At 46.1% G+C, this 13740-nt stretch overlaps 1 protein-coding gene across 1 annotated transcript; it reads left to right on the top strand.

Annotated features, from left to right (window-relative positions):
• Positions 1 to 873: 873 nt before the first annotated feature.
• WDR87 (WD repeat domain 87) lies at positions 874 to 12043 on the top strand (the record flags this gene model as incomplete). The annotated part of the gene is made up of 5 exons (XM_082862838.1): positions 874 to 948; positions 1997 to 2167; positions 2538 to 5410; positions 5882 to 6153; positions 6549 to 12043. 5 exons carry the CDS (start codon positions 874 to 876, stop codon positions 12041 to 12043), a joined length of 8886 nt encoding a protein of 2961 aa, XP_082718964.1.
• Positions 12044 to 13740: the final 1697 nt, after the last annotated feature.

Genomic DNA, 13740 nt, shown 5'->3' with positions numbered 1-13740 from the left:
TCGTCAGATCAGTAATGACAGACCCCCTGACAGAGGGAACTTGTTAAAAGTAGGATTTATTCACCATCCAACTAAGAAAAGTAGAGGTTTGTCCTCATGAAGGCCAAAGAGAAGGGAATGGGGAGGAGGAGGATGAATAGCAGATGTATCACATTCAAGAGAGCTACTTGATTCCACAAGCCTGGGAAAGCCTGCAAGGCCCAATGGCTGGATCCTTTCTCCAGCTGGGCTACACGGAGCTGACTCTTTGTCCTGGGCACCCTTTATCTCGATTTCCTGTTTCAGTAGTCAGACTTCAAGGTCCACAGAATCACCTAGGGAGCTTGTTACAAGGGAAGCGCTCAGGGGCCCACCACCATGGTTCTGCTTCAGTACCTAAGGATCTGCATTTTAAGATGTACCTCTCCCCCAGGAATCCCGGTACAGGAGGTCCAGGGTCCACACTTTGGGAACTACTAGTTCTTGCAAAAAGATCCCTTGACAGCCCATCACCAGCAAGGAACAATTATTTGCCTGTGACAGTATTCCTTTCCAGCCCCTCTTAGATTTCTCTGCTTCCCTCCCCCATAATATCCTATTGGATGATAGCCAATGCTAAGATTCAACTTCCAACTCCTTTATTTACCCTCTCCAAGCCTCAGTTTTCTCAAATGAGGTAATACCTACCTCACTGGGCTGCAGTGAGGATTAAATGAGAGGGTATCTTATGCATAGTTCCTGACATTCAAAAAGTGTCCAATAAACATGAGTTCATGGACCTTGCCTTCTGATTTCTAGCTCCTCAAAAAGTATCAGTGGCTAAGCTGGCCTCTTTTGTATTCCTACAGGTTTTTAAACAGTGGTCCTGAGGAGGACCAGGGGATAATCAAGGTGATGACTTCCCCCAGACTCATTCCCGTGTGGAAGGATTTTAAATACCTTATAAATGACATGATACATAAAAGCAAGGTAATGTATATGTAGAACATAAACATGTTACTGGCCTCTATCTATCTTAAGATTTATGAGCACTTCAGGGGAGCATAGATCCACTATGCAGGAAGCAGGCAGGGTAGATGATAAAGACAACTGTCCCCTTAGTAGAAAGTGGGCCATCAACTTCCAAATGAGTCTAGAGACCTCTTGCAAGGACATTTTGATGGTGAGAGGTTAACACTTTGAAGCATTTCAGAAGAACCAACCCTCTGGGAAGAGAGATTTTTCTAAAAGAGAATGGAGAAGGCACCAGAGAGAACATCTGCCAACCTCAGTTTTGCTATGGCTGGCTCTGTGTAAAAGGATCCCAGGTGCATGTTTCATAGCACATGCTCTATCACAGTGGGATAATACACACACACACACACACACACACACACACATATATAGTGCGTGTGTGTCTATATATATATATTAAGTGTGTGTATATGTATTTGTGTATGTGTGTGTGTGTGTGTGTGTGTGTGTGTGTGTGTATATATATATATATATATATATATATATATATATATATATATATATACACATAAAAAAATCTTCCTCTGTCAAACTTCAAGGCCAGATAGGGTGTCCTAAAAGTCTTACTTAGTGCAGTTTTAGGCTTTAATAAAGCTGTGCTGACTTTTGGGATACTGTGTTACTTTACATGTGGGCATATGGCAGTGCACTTGCCTTTGTAATCTGTTAAATGTGTCTTTTATGACATATGTACCTTTTAGACAGGAGGGAGAATGTTAGAGGACATGTTGGGAAGAACATCAGTTTTCTCCTGTGCTCACACCATAAAGTTTGCCCATATAGGCCCTATAGCGGTTTGGTTCGCTTTTGTGTTGGGGGTTTTGTTACATGCTTGTGAAGTATAGTGTCCCACAGGTGATAAATTGTCCTTGTGTGGGAGCCACAGGAGTGATTCTTGGGGCTGAGGCGTAACTTTGAGAACTGCTTTAATTGTGACTTGCATGAGAATATATTTAGTGTATATGTGTCCTGGTCTCTTAGTTTATGCCATGCCTCTCCCCAGCAAACTTTAGATGACCCAAAGATTGATGTAGTTGTGTTGAGTGACCGGTCCCAGATCCTGTTCAAAGAGTCTCGCCATCCTCAATATATGCCACTTATATGCTATTACTTCAGTGATGCCCACTTCTTTGCTTCCCTCCCGTGGGTGACAACAAGCACAAAAGAAATACAGGTAAAACTACCCAGCCTTTCTTCTTAGCCCATTCTACAGGGGCCATGCCCATGTAAGTTCTGACCCTAGATTAACCCAGAAAGATACACCCCTTGAATGAAAGTGACCTGGATCCAGGATTCCCCGTTCATCCTTTCTCCAATTACAGTCTCTGTGTTGAACAGATTTTATGGTTCTCCTAAAGTAGGCCAAGGTTAGGGAAAGAGTCCTAGGTTTCCTGCTTCTACAATATTTCCAACTCCCAAAACCAGGGGGTAAAATCACTCTAGAGTCTTCCAGTTTCTCCTTAGCAAGAGAAAAATAGCTGAGTATTCTGCCCTTTCTTCTTCCACTATCTTTTCTAGGCAGTTCCCATCTTTTTCTCTTCTAGGCTGTGGTATGGATGAAGAGCAAAACTGAGGACATGGTGCAGAAGAGAACATTCTCCATGACTGAACGACTGCCGCCCATCCAGTCCATGGTTCACACAGGTTCCTTTCATATCCTCGTGATCTACTGTGGTGACCTGCTCCTGCGGCTTTTTGGGGACCACTTTCAGTCATTCAAACCCCTAGGTATAGTGCCCTGCCGCTTTAACATCAGCTGCCTCTGCTATGACCCAGAAATGAAGATGCTTCTGTCGGGAATCCTGGGGGCAGTGGTCACCTGGATCATGGAGCAGAGTGGCAAGGGTCTCCAAATAGCCCACATGGTTTCCATGCCTGGTGATGAGCTTGTCCACAACATCATGTTGAACGGCCCCAATGGCTCCCTTGTAGCCCTATGTGAGACTGTGGTGAGGGTCCTTGAGCGCCAGGGCCACGGCCGGCTGGCAGAGGTGAAGAGGTTCCCTTCCACCACCAGTGGCTCCTCAATCACCTGCTGCTTCACCTGTTTTGAGCAGGGCTTTCTCTATGCTGGAAACAGGACTGGGGAAATCCAAGTGTGGAGCCTCAATCAGGGGCACGCACTCCACAGTTTCAAGGCCCATTTCTCATCGGTGATATGTATCCGCAGCCGGCCAGAAGCCCACACCCTGCTAACAGCCGGCCAAGAAGGCTTAATCAAGGAGTGGAACCTGACTTCAGGGAGTCTGCTGCGGCAGCTAGAACTTGGCGAGGAACTGTATCAACTCCAGTTTATTGATAGCACTACTTTCTTCTGCCAGACTACCCATTCTTTCTCCTTGCGCAGTCTGCCGTGCTTCTATAACCTCTTCAATGTCTGTGGCTCTGCTCCCAAGCAGATACGTCGGGTCCGCTGTGGCAATAACTGGTTCCGGATCCTGTGCACTACTGAGGATGGCTTGTTGCGCTTTGTGTCCCCACTAACAGGGAATCTTCTGGTTATCACCTGGCCCTTCTCAATCCTGGACCGGGCTGTGGATTGGGCCTATGACCCAGATAAAGAGGAGCTCTTTGTAGCAACAGGCAGCTCAGATGTGCTGGTATTTGACACAACCCGCTGCCCTTGCCCAGCCAAGTATCTTATATGCACCTCACCAGATTCTCAGGACTTGGTACAATGCCTGGCTTATGGGCATTTCCACCTGGGTCGGGGTCTAGAAGGATTAATGTTCTCTGGACACCAGAGTGGTGTGATCAGAGTGCTTTCCCAGCACAGCTGTGCCCAAATAGAGAAACTCATGCACTTCGGGGCTGTATTAGCACTCTCTACACTGCCTGGAGGGCTTTCTGGTTGCCGAGAAAACTCTTTGCTCTGTTCCTATGGAATGGATGACTATGTACACCTATCAGAAGCTGTGCTTGAAGGGGTGAGAGTGCAGCTGCAGCCCCTTGCCAGCATTCTCAGCAGCTGTAAGCTAACACACTTGATACTCTTGCCCAAGTCTGTGAGTGCCATCACGGAGACTAACTGCCTGCGTCTCTGGAAGTTCCATGACTTTCTGTCCTCTGGGTCACAGGAAGGCTCAACGTTCATAGACACATTGCCTCTGCACCAGTGTACCATCACATCTTTTGATGTCTGCCTATCCTTGAGTCTTTTTGTCACGGGTGGCAGTGATGGCTCTGTCCGGATCTGGAACTTCCATGGTAGACTCATAGCCATGCTGGACTCATCATTGCACTTTGGCCCACTCTGCTTTGCAAATGACCGAGGTGACCTGCTAGTCACTTTCAACCAGAGTCTTTATCTGGTGTCCTGTTTAAAACTGCTTCCCTCAGCCCTGCTGGCTCACCTTTCCCTTATAGGTTTGACAGATGAAGTGCTAGAAGTTCCTAAGCCTTTCATACCAAGCTTCTTCTTCTCCTTTGAGACCATGTTTGTGCCCAAGTATATCTACTTTGGACAAGGGCAACAGCAATTAGTGGGTCTGGAGAACCTTGTCAATAATCGGGCCATCGCCTTTGATCATAATGTGCCACACGTCATAGAAGATGAGCAAGGGAGCCCTGTGTTACTGTCTTCCTTCAGACACGATTCCTTGTATAAGGAAGCTGATAGGACACAGGTGAAAAAACCTCTGCATTCCCATTATGTTCTTCCTCCCCAGCTACAGCTGACTACCTGGGATGGACTCAACCCTTACCAGATACTGCAATACTACTTTGGCCATGGGCAGAAATGGCTCTTGGCTCCTGATTGCTACATTCCTAACTCAGTGATTCGTGCCCGTCTTTGGCCACAGGGCAGCCCAATATACCTACAGTGCAACCTGCACTCACCCATGCGGGACCTGGAACAGGACAAGTCTCAACAATTCTTCTGGCATGGTAGGGCAAGAGCTATAAGTGATGTAGGAGAATATGCACGTGAAAAGGAGGATGAAGACTTCCTTGAAATAAGAGCGTCAAAGGATATAACTTACAGTGTCCTTACAGACTCAGCAAACTGCAGTTGGCTGGGAAGAAAGATGAGTGAAGTAGCTATCAATAGCCTGATAGAGACAATTCTCAATATTATGATCCATGCTTCTCCACTGAAGTACCAGTGCTGTATTGGTACACTAGGGCAAATCTTTGCCTCTTACCAGGTTCCTCCACTCCTGCGTGCTGAAACAGCCCGTCGTCTGTTGGATGATACAACCAATTCCAATCCACTGATCCGAGAGCTAGCCTGGGAAGGGCTGAAGTGTCTAGGAATGATTACACATCTCTTTGCCGTGCCTCTGGCCCAAAGACTAATGGACAAAGATGAAAGAGTAAGGAATAAGGCCCTGAGCCTCATGGCTGAGACTGGAATCCACTCTAAGACCTCACTCTTAAACTTGATCCAGAACGAAGATACTTTCCGGGAGATGCAGTAAGTTCTTTGTGCCTTCCTCAGTTCTTTACTAGCTTCTGATTTTCTTCTTCCCCTTTCCCATTTTTCCCTTCTCTGCCTTCACTGTCTCTTCATCTCTGTTCATTAGCTCTTTCTGTCCTTTTTCCTTGTTCATAGTCTTTTTCCATTCCTATACTATCCTGATGATCCCCTAACTGCTCACTCCTTTCTCCATTTCTTCTCCTATTCCTGTTTGTCCCCTACCTCTTCAAGTGCCCCTTTTTCACCCTCTTCTCCTACCCTTGAAGGCCCCATACAGGTCACGCCATGCATTACCATCTTGGCTTCCTAGACTTTTTCTTTCTTCTTCGCCATTCTTTACCTCTACATACTCTGTCTCTGTTGGTCATGTTGTCAAGTCCCCTGCCTGTTCCATAGCTGTTCTTTCCTTCTCATTCTCCCTCTTGTCCCTGATTCAGCATGGTCCTTCCTCTCCTTTGACTTTCATAGGCAGGAAATGATTGGGGAAGAAACCCTGGACCATCTGCTGGGAATGCAGGCCACAGATCTCCAAATCCTTCATACCCAAGTGGAGCAGCGATTGAATGAAAACCTGATCTTATCACTGGGTGATGAAAAGCCTACTTTTTCTTTAGATGTCTCAGGGGCTTCTGAACTTACCGCCCTTTCCAACCAACTTGATACAGCTCCTGAAGAACCTGAAGTTGCCTACAAGCCCAGCAAAGGCCAAAGATGGGGCCGAGTAGGCGGCAGAAAGCATAGTATGTATGGGGTGATCTGGTTAATGCCTCAGGGTCCCCAAGAGGCAGGGTAGTTAAGGCTAACTTGGGTCAAGAGGTATCAGATAGGAACAGAGGTAAGTGGAAAGATCCTTTCACAGAAAAGAACCTTCCTAGGAAGAATCCACCCAAATTCAGAGAGACTCCAAAACCTATCTCTGTAAGACTTGACAGAGGTCGGGGAGGCAGGGGAGGGAGGAGGGAAGGGACTGGGAATAAAGCAAGGAGAATGCCTTTTTTTTTAAAAAAAAGGCCTCAGCCCCCTCTGTTGCTACATCTGTTATGGCAGTTCCTCTTAGCTCATATCAGATTTTGGGAAGGGCTTCATTTAAGCCTCCCAAGCTTCCCTTATCTACATCTCCTGATTCTCCCTATAGCCCGAAAATTTTTGCAGAGCCTCAAGAAGATGAAAGAGACTGGCACAGAGCCAGGTCCCTTAGAGGGTGAAGGTGATCAGAGTGAAGCTGCACCAACTGAGAGGGAGGAGTGTAGGTCTTCAACCTCCAGTACACTAAAGATTTCAAAAGATGACGAACAAGAGCCTCCAGGGATAGATGCCTCAGAGGATCATGTTGCATTGAAGATGCTGAGGAAGATACGTGACAAAAGAGTCAGGAAAGCAACACTTCAGAAACCCATAGAGAGGCGCAAGAGGAAGACAATAGACGCTGAAGTTACAGTTGAGGACCCTCCATATCCTATAAGGAGAGAATCAGTTGTGAAGCTGGTGGAAGTCAGAGGGCAGAGTGCCTCTGGAGCTCCTGGCCACAGGACTACCCCTGGAGATGGCTCATCATGGCGGGACGATCTATGTCGTCTTATGACCCTGAGGATATCTGGTTCCCAGACAAAAATGTCAGAAGCTCTAAACACTGAGCTAGTGACCATGGCTCAGGCGGTGCTGGCAGATAGATGGCCCAGCTGGGAGCTCTTTCAGGAGATCTGCCCCCTGTTGAAGAAAGAAAGTAAGGAACGGCTTGAGGACCTTGACTGGGATGTAGCCTGGCCAGAGGAGAAACCAGTTTTTCCTCATGCAGGAGCAATTAGAGAGGACATGGTGATCAGTGACAAGGAAGAGGAGACAAAAGAGGAGCAAGAGCGAAAGAAAGAAAGGGATGTGCTGGACTTGTGGGAAACCCAGGTGATTCCAAACAAAGGCAAGAAAAAGAAAGTTGTTTTTTTAGAACCAGACGTAACCAAGGGAAAACGAATATCAAAGAAAGAAGAGAAGAAACCCTCTAAGAAGCCTTCTAAGCAGGAGGGGAAAGCAGTCCAGCAGGAAATAAAAGTGGATAAAAAAGAGAGGAAAAAAACCAAAGAAGAGGAGACGGACGTGAGTCAGGAAGTGGGGGAAAAGGCCAAATTAGAGGAGAAAGTGGTTGAGCAAGAAGGAAGACCAGTTAAGGAAGAGACAAAACTGTCTTGGCAGGAGTGGAAGAAGCTCTGGGATCAGTGGAAACAGGCCAACAGTGAGATGAGGATATCCTGGGATGAATGGAAGAAAGCCTGGGAAAGCAGGCGTCTCCAGGAAGAGGAGAAGCTCCATGAGGAAGAAGAAAAGCTGTTCCCAGATGAGGAAGAGCTGGAGAGGGACAAGAAGAAGCAGACATGGGATAAATGGTCACAGATCTGGGAAAAGATGTCAGCCAGGGCCAGGGAGCAATTGTTGGAGGATGAGGAGGAAGTGACCCTGGAGGAAGAATTGTCTCAGGAGTGGGAAGGAGAAGAAGCAGCAGCAGCAGCAGAAGAAGAGCTGATGACAGAAGAGCAGAGACAGATCCATCAAGAATATAAACAGGCACAGGTTGAGAGGAAACAGGCCCAAGTTGAAATAAAACGAGCCCAAGAAGAGAGGAAGCTGGCACAAGAAGTAGAGAAGCTAGCACAGGAAGAGAGAAAACTGGCTCAGGAAGAGAGAAACATGGCCAGAGACTATGAGAAACTGGCCCAGAAAGACAGGAAAATGGTCCAGGTAGAGAGGAAGTTTATCCAGAATGAGGAAAAACTAGCCCAAAGAGAGGAGATGCTAACCCAGGAAGCAGAGAAATTGGCCCAGCGAAGGAAGAAACTGGCCATGAAATTGGAGAAACTGGCTCAAGAAGAAGAGAAAAAAGCAAAGAAAGGAGGGAAGCTAGCTGAGGTAAAAAAGATATTGGTCCAGAAATTGGAAAAACTGGCCCAGAAGGAGCAAGATGTAGCATGGCAAGAAAAGGAACTAGCCCAGGAATTGGAGGACCTGGCATGGGAAGAGGAGGAACTGAATCAGGAAGAGGAGGAACTGGTCAATGAAGAGGAGAGACTGGATCAGGAGGAGATGACACTGGCCTCTCAAGAGGAGAAACTGAATGTGGAAGAGAAAGAAGTGGTCCAGGAAGAAGAACTGCTGATCCAGAAAGAGGAGAAACTGGTCCAGGACAAGGAAAAACTGGCTGAGGAAAAGGAAAGACTTGGCCAGAAAAGGGAGCAATTGATGGAGAATAAGCAAAAGTTGGCCCAGGAAGAAGAGCTGCTGATCCAGGAAGAGAAGAAACTGGCCCAGGACAATGTAAAATTTCCTGAAGAAGAGGAAAGACTTGGCCAGAAAAGGGAGCAACTGATGGAGAACAAGCAGAAATTGGCCCAAGAAGAAGAGCTACTGATCCAGAATGAGAAGAAACTGACCCAGGACATGGAAACACTGCCTGGGGAGGAGGCAAGACTTGTCCAGAAAAGGGAACAATTGATAAAGAATAAGCAAAAACTGGCCCAGGAAAGGAATAAATTGGTCCAGAGCAAGGAAGAACTCCCCAAAACCAAGGAGATACTAGCCTGGAGGAAGAAGACTCTGGCTCAGAAGAAGGTGAAACTGGCTCAGAGGAAAGAAAACTTAATCCAGCTCAAAGAAAGCCTCACTGAGAAGAGAAAGAAATCAGACCAAGAAAAGGAGAAACTGGACATGTACAAGAAGAGACTGGTTCAGATAGAGAAGAAGCTGATGGAGGAAAAGGAGAAACTTTTCCAGAAGAAGGAGAAATTGGCTGCTATAGAGGAAAAACTGACCCAATTAGAGGAAAGGCTGGCTGAGGAACAGCACCAAATAGCCCAGGACAAAATGAAATTAGCTATGGAAAAGAGGGTGATATTCCAAGCACTGAAACAGCTCAGAGGTGACTGGTCTATTACTAAGGAAGGAAAGGCATTGGGCATGGAAATAAAGAAATTGGCCTGGGAGAAGGTGAGACTGGCTGAGGGAAAGGCAACTCTCTTTAAAAAAGAGACTCAAGAAACTTCAAGACAGGGAAGACCAATTAAGGATGAACTAGAACTAATTAAGAGGAAATTGTCACTAGAGGAAAAGATACTGGTCTATGAAGATAGGATACTGGCCACAGAGCAAACAGACATTACCAAAGGAGAACTGGAGTTTACTAGAGGAGGGAGAGTATGTGCCCAGGAAGAAAGGAAGCTAGCCAAATTAATAAGGAAGATGGCTAAAGAAAGCAAGGGTATTTCCAAGGAACCATTAAAAGTAAGCAGCAAAATCTTAAAGATATTTCAAGGCCTTATCAAAAAAGAAAGGAAACTAACCCAGGAAGAAATAGAGATGACAAAGTTAAAGAGGTCTTTCATTACTAAGGAAAAGGAATTGAACAAGGTACAGAATGAACTTGATGCCAAGGAGTGGGATTTTTCTGAGGATCAACCAGAAATTGCCACAGATGAGAAGAAACTGGCTAAGAGGCAGAGAGAACTGGCCAAGGAAATGAGAAGACTGATAAAGAAAGAGAAAAAGATGACTGAGGAAGAAAGCAGATTGGCCAGGCAACACAGAGAAGTCATACAGGAAGAAGAGGAGGATGAAATAACAGAGGAAGAAGAGGCAAAGCCATTCCTTAAACAAAGGTCAAGAAAGAGAAAAAAGCTAAAGAGAGTTGATTTGCAACAGGAAGAGTTTCTCAGTCAAGAGGATGAGGTGAAAAGTGTGAAAAGTGAAGAGAGCTTTTCTGAAGAAATGGAAAGCTTATTAGATGAAATAGAGCGAGAGAGTTTGTCTGAAGAGGAGGAGGAGGAGGAAGAGGAGGAGGAGGAAGAGGAGGAAATGGAAGAGGAGGAAGAAGAGGAAGGGAAGGAGAAGAAGAAGAAAAAGAAGAAGAAGGTGCAGGAGGAGGAAGTGTTTGAGAAGGAGGAAAGCATGAGTGAGGAAGAGATGGAGCGTTTGAGTGAGAAAGAGGGGGAGGAAGAGGAGAGAAGCTCATTGGAAGAAGAGATAGACAAGAAGAAAGAGATCTTTAAAAAAGAAAAACTATTTAAGTTACCAGGAGAAAGAAAAAAGGACTTAAAAGGAAGAGAAGCAGTCCCTTCTATTGAGAAAAGAATCCCCAAGGTCAAAGGCAGAGCTATAAAACTTGAAGTTCTCAAAAGCCCTCCCAAGCAACTGATCTCAGTAGTTCTGGGGAGGGAAGAGAAGATACCAGTGCCAGGGTCAACTAAACAAATATCCTGGGAAGATAAGGCCACAGTACTTGAGACATCCAGGGTATTCCCAGGGACAGGGTTTATGGATAAACAAGAAGAACTGTTGAAGAAATATAAGCCCATACCTCTACAAGTTTTGGATACAGTTTTGGAGTCCCAAGAGCCTGACTTAAAGACCCCATATTTATCCTACATATTGAAGAAGACCATGGAAGCTCATAAACTCCAAGGCAAACAACTAGGGGCCAAGTGGCAGTGGCTTCTGCAGCGTCATCCATCTCTGAAGGGACAGACTGAGGTACAATTACCTGTGTCCAAAATCCTGGCTGAGGAAATATATGCAGACATCAGCCTCTCAGATGTAGAGTGGATCCACCATGTCCTAGAACAGATGGAGGCAGGAGAACCGCTTTCCAGGGATAGTTTCCACAGATTGTGCCAGCTTCTCAAAGACCTCACTGCAAAGGAAAACTTAGAGTGGATGCATCTGGCCAAACTTGAAGCCATTGTGTACCGTCACAAGCAGAACTTGGAATCACGAAGCACAAGTATCTCAAAACCCAGTAAGGAGCCCATGGGTCCAAAATACCTGAAAGTGATCCCTCCTATAAAAGGAAAGGAAAAGGAAAGCTGGCTAAAACCTTTGGCTGTCACCACACCAAAGTCCCCATTAGCTACCAAAATGATTCCAGACCTGAAGGCTATAAATTGGCATCTTCTAGGAGAGCCTTACAGGAGTGTGCGGGCAGAGCAGATATCCACTGCTCGCAAGGAGATGGAGATGCAACACCATTATCCTCCAACAAGAGACATTTTCACAGGTGCCCTTGACCCTGTGGAAAAACAAACCCTAGCACTGATGTTTCAAAAGGACTTCTGGGCTTTTAAGGATAAGGGCAGGTCTGCCAAATTGCCCAAGTTGGAAAAGAAGGCACAGCCCATCTCTAAAAAAAAGGACAAGGTGCCTCTATGGGAGACATTTGTGGCAATGTACCATGTTTTGCGGATGTTGCAGGAGCGATACGCGAAAGACAGTGCTGCTTGGATGGAACAGTTCTACCGTCTCATGGACCTGTACCAGCTTAAGTCCCCCCAAATCCAGAGGCTACTACAGGAACTGCTATTGAGAGGGGCACCCCAATCCCAAGAGATCATTTACAAAGAGGCCCTAAAGGCCACGGAGTTAGTTCCTGGGGAGCGGTTGTTCTACCACCTGTTCTGTGGTGGCTCTCACACCCCTAAAGGTCCTCTGGAGTTCCAGGAGGTGGTTCCCCTCCCAGGGAAGAACAATGTACGTACCATGCTCCCTATGGGCATTGCCCAGTATGGGATCTTAGAACTTGCCTGGAAGAGCCTGCCGCAAGCTGATGTACACCTCACCAAGGAATTGCCCTACAACGTTGCTCCTACCCCCTAATCTGGGACTGAAGGGGCAGGACTTTTCATTCCCACCTGGAGAAAGGCCTTGTCACCAGAATTTAGACCTTTATCCCTAGGGCCCACACAGAGGTAGAGCCATGCCAAAGTTCTTTCCCTATCTAGTTCCAGAAACCAGCTTTTATATGTGGAATAAAGAGGAGATTCTCATTTATAACAAGCACTGTGATGTGTCCCTTTTCCTCAAATGTTGCTTCTCCAGAAAGGTAGCCAGGGAGACCAGATACTCACATACTCTTGAGAGTGGGAAGACTTCCCCAAAGCCAGTGGTGCTCACTCATCCTCTGGAGGCCTTCAGGCAGAAGAGTCTGTCCTTGTCCTCTTCCTTCCTTACCCCTCACCATTCTCCCTTAAAGACCATAGGAAGGAAAGCACCTGGCACAAAAATGTATATTTGACATTAATATAAGAGGCCTTGATATAATGGAAAGAAAATGGATTTTAGGATCAAAAGACCCAGTATTTTGCCCCTTGGTTTTGGGGGGTACACAGTGGAGGCAGACTCTTTCCTGACCATAGTTCTGCATGCTGATGACTTGAGTACCAAACAGCAGTTATGGTGGGTGTTGAGGAGATCCTCAGAGAACAGGAAAAACTTCAGTAAGTTCTAGCCAGTACCAGCTGGTGACCTCATTACCGGATGGCATTAAGAGATGAGGCCATTTGAGGTTAAAGCAGGAAGAAAAGGAGGGAAGCCTATATCTTTCACTTCCTTTGCCAACCTGGACATGGGTTTTGGGTAGGATGATAGAATGAGAATTTGAAAGATTAGGTGTAAGCTCACATAGGCCCCCAGCTATGTAGGGACTTATGATCATTCCCTCTAGCAATATAGAAGACAACAGTTAAAGGGAAAGGGGTAGTAAAGTGGAGGAAGTTGTCACTGCCAGTAATACTGTTCCTCCCCGATCTCCTCTCCCCACTATAGAGACTTCAAAACTGCCTCTTTCCAGGTAAGCTGAGCCAACAGATTTTAGCAAGTAGCCCATCTATGCCATTTGCCACCCTCCATCCCAACCTCTCCTTTATTATTCTACTCCCTCCACCTGAGTTTGCTTTTGTGGGGAAGCCAGGAATAGAGGGCAAGAGAACATTTTGAGAAGTTGGATTCACCTTGAAGGCCAAGGGTAATGAGAGCCCTGAGTGTGTAGTTGGGCTCTTCCATGTCAGACTACATATCAGGCCACATGGAGTATATGAAAGCTGTGGGCTGGGGACAGGGAGCCTCAAAAAGGATGATTGACGCAGCAGCCAGGCAAGGCAGCAGAAGTAAGGATGGTCCAGCTGGCTCTGCAGCCTTGACCTGAATCATTTCTCCTTTTTGGCCTCTGTTTACTTGTCTGTGTCAAAAAGAGGAAAATGAACATATTACAAATATAAGGCATGGCAGAGGGGACATCACTACAGACCCTACAGACATTAAAAGGATGAAGACCAATATGAACAACTCTAGGGCCATAAATTTGACAACACAGATGAAAAGGACAAATTCCTTGAAAGATCCAGAAAGGGAATAGTAATACCTAACAAATTCATTTTGCAGGATATCAGTGGGTCCTCTGGTCAACAAACAAACAAACAAAACACAGTGACAAAAATAGTCTTAACTGTTGTCCCAGGGTCAGGAAGTCTATGGATGGCTCTTCAGGAAGCCTCAAAACCTTGGTACTGGCTACA

This window comes from Leucopleurus acutus, assembly GCF_964270905.1.
Source record: "Leucopleurus acutus genome assembly, chromosome: 20".
Classification (NCBI taxonomy): domain Eukaryota; kingdom Metazoa; phylum Chordata; class Mammalia; order Artiodactyla; family Delphinidae; genus Leucopleurus; species Leucopleurus acutus.
The sequence above is the reverse complement of the archived record's forward strand: the minus strand, read 5'-3'. Positions and strand labels throughout refer to the sequence as shown.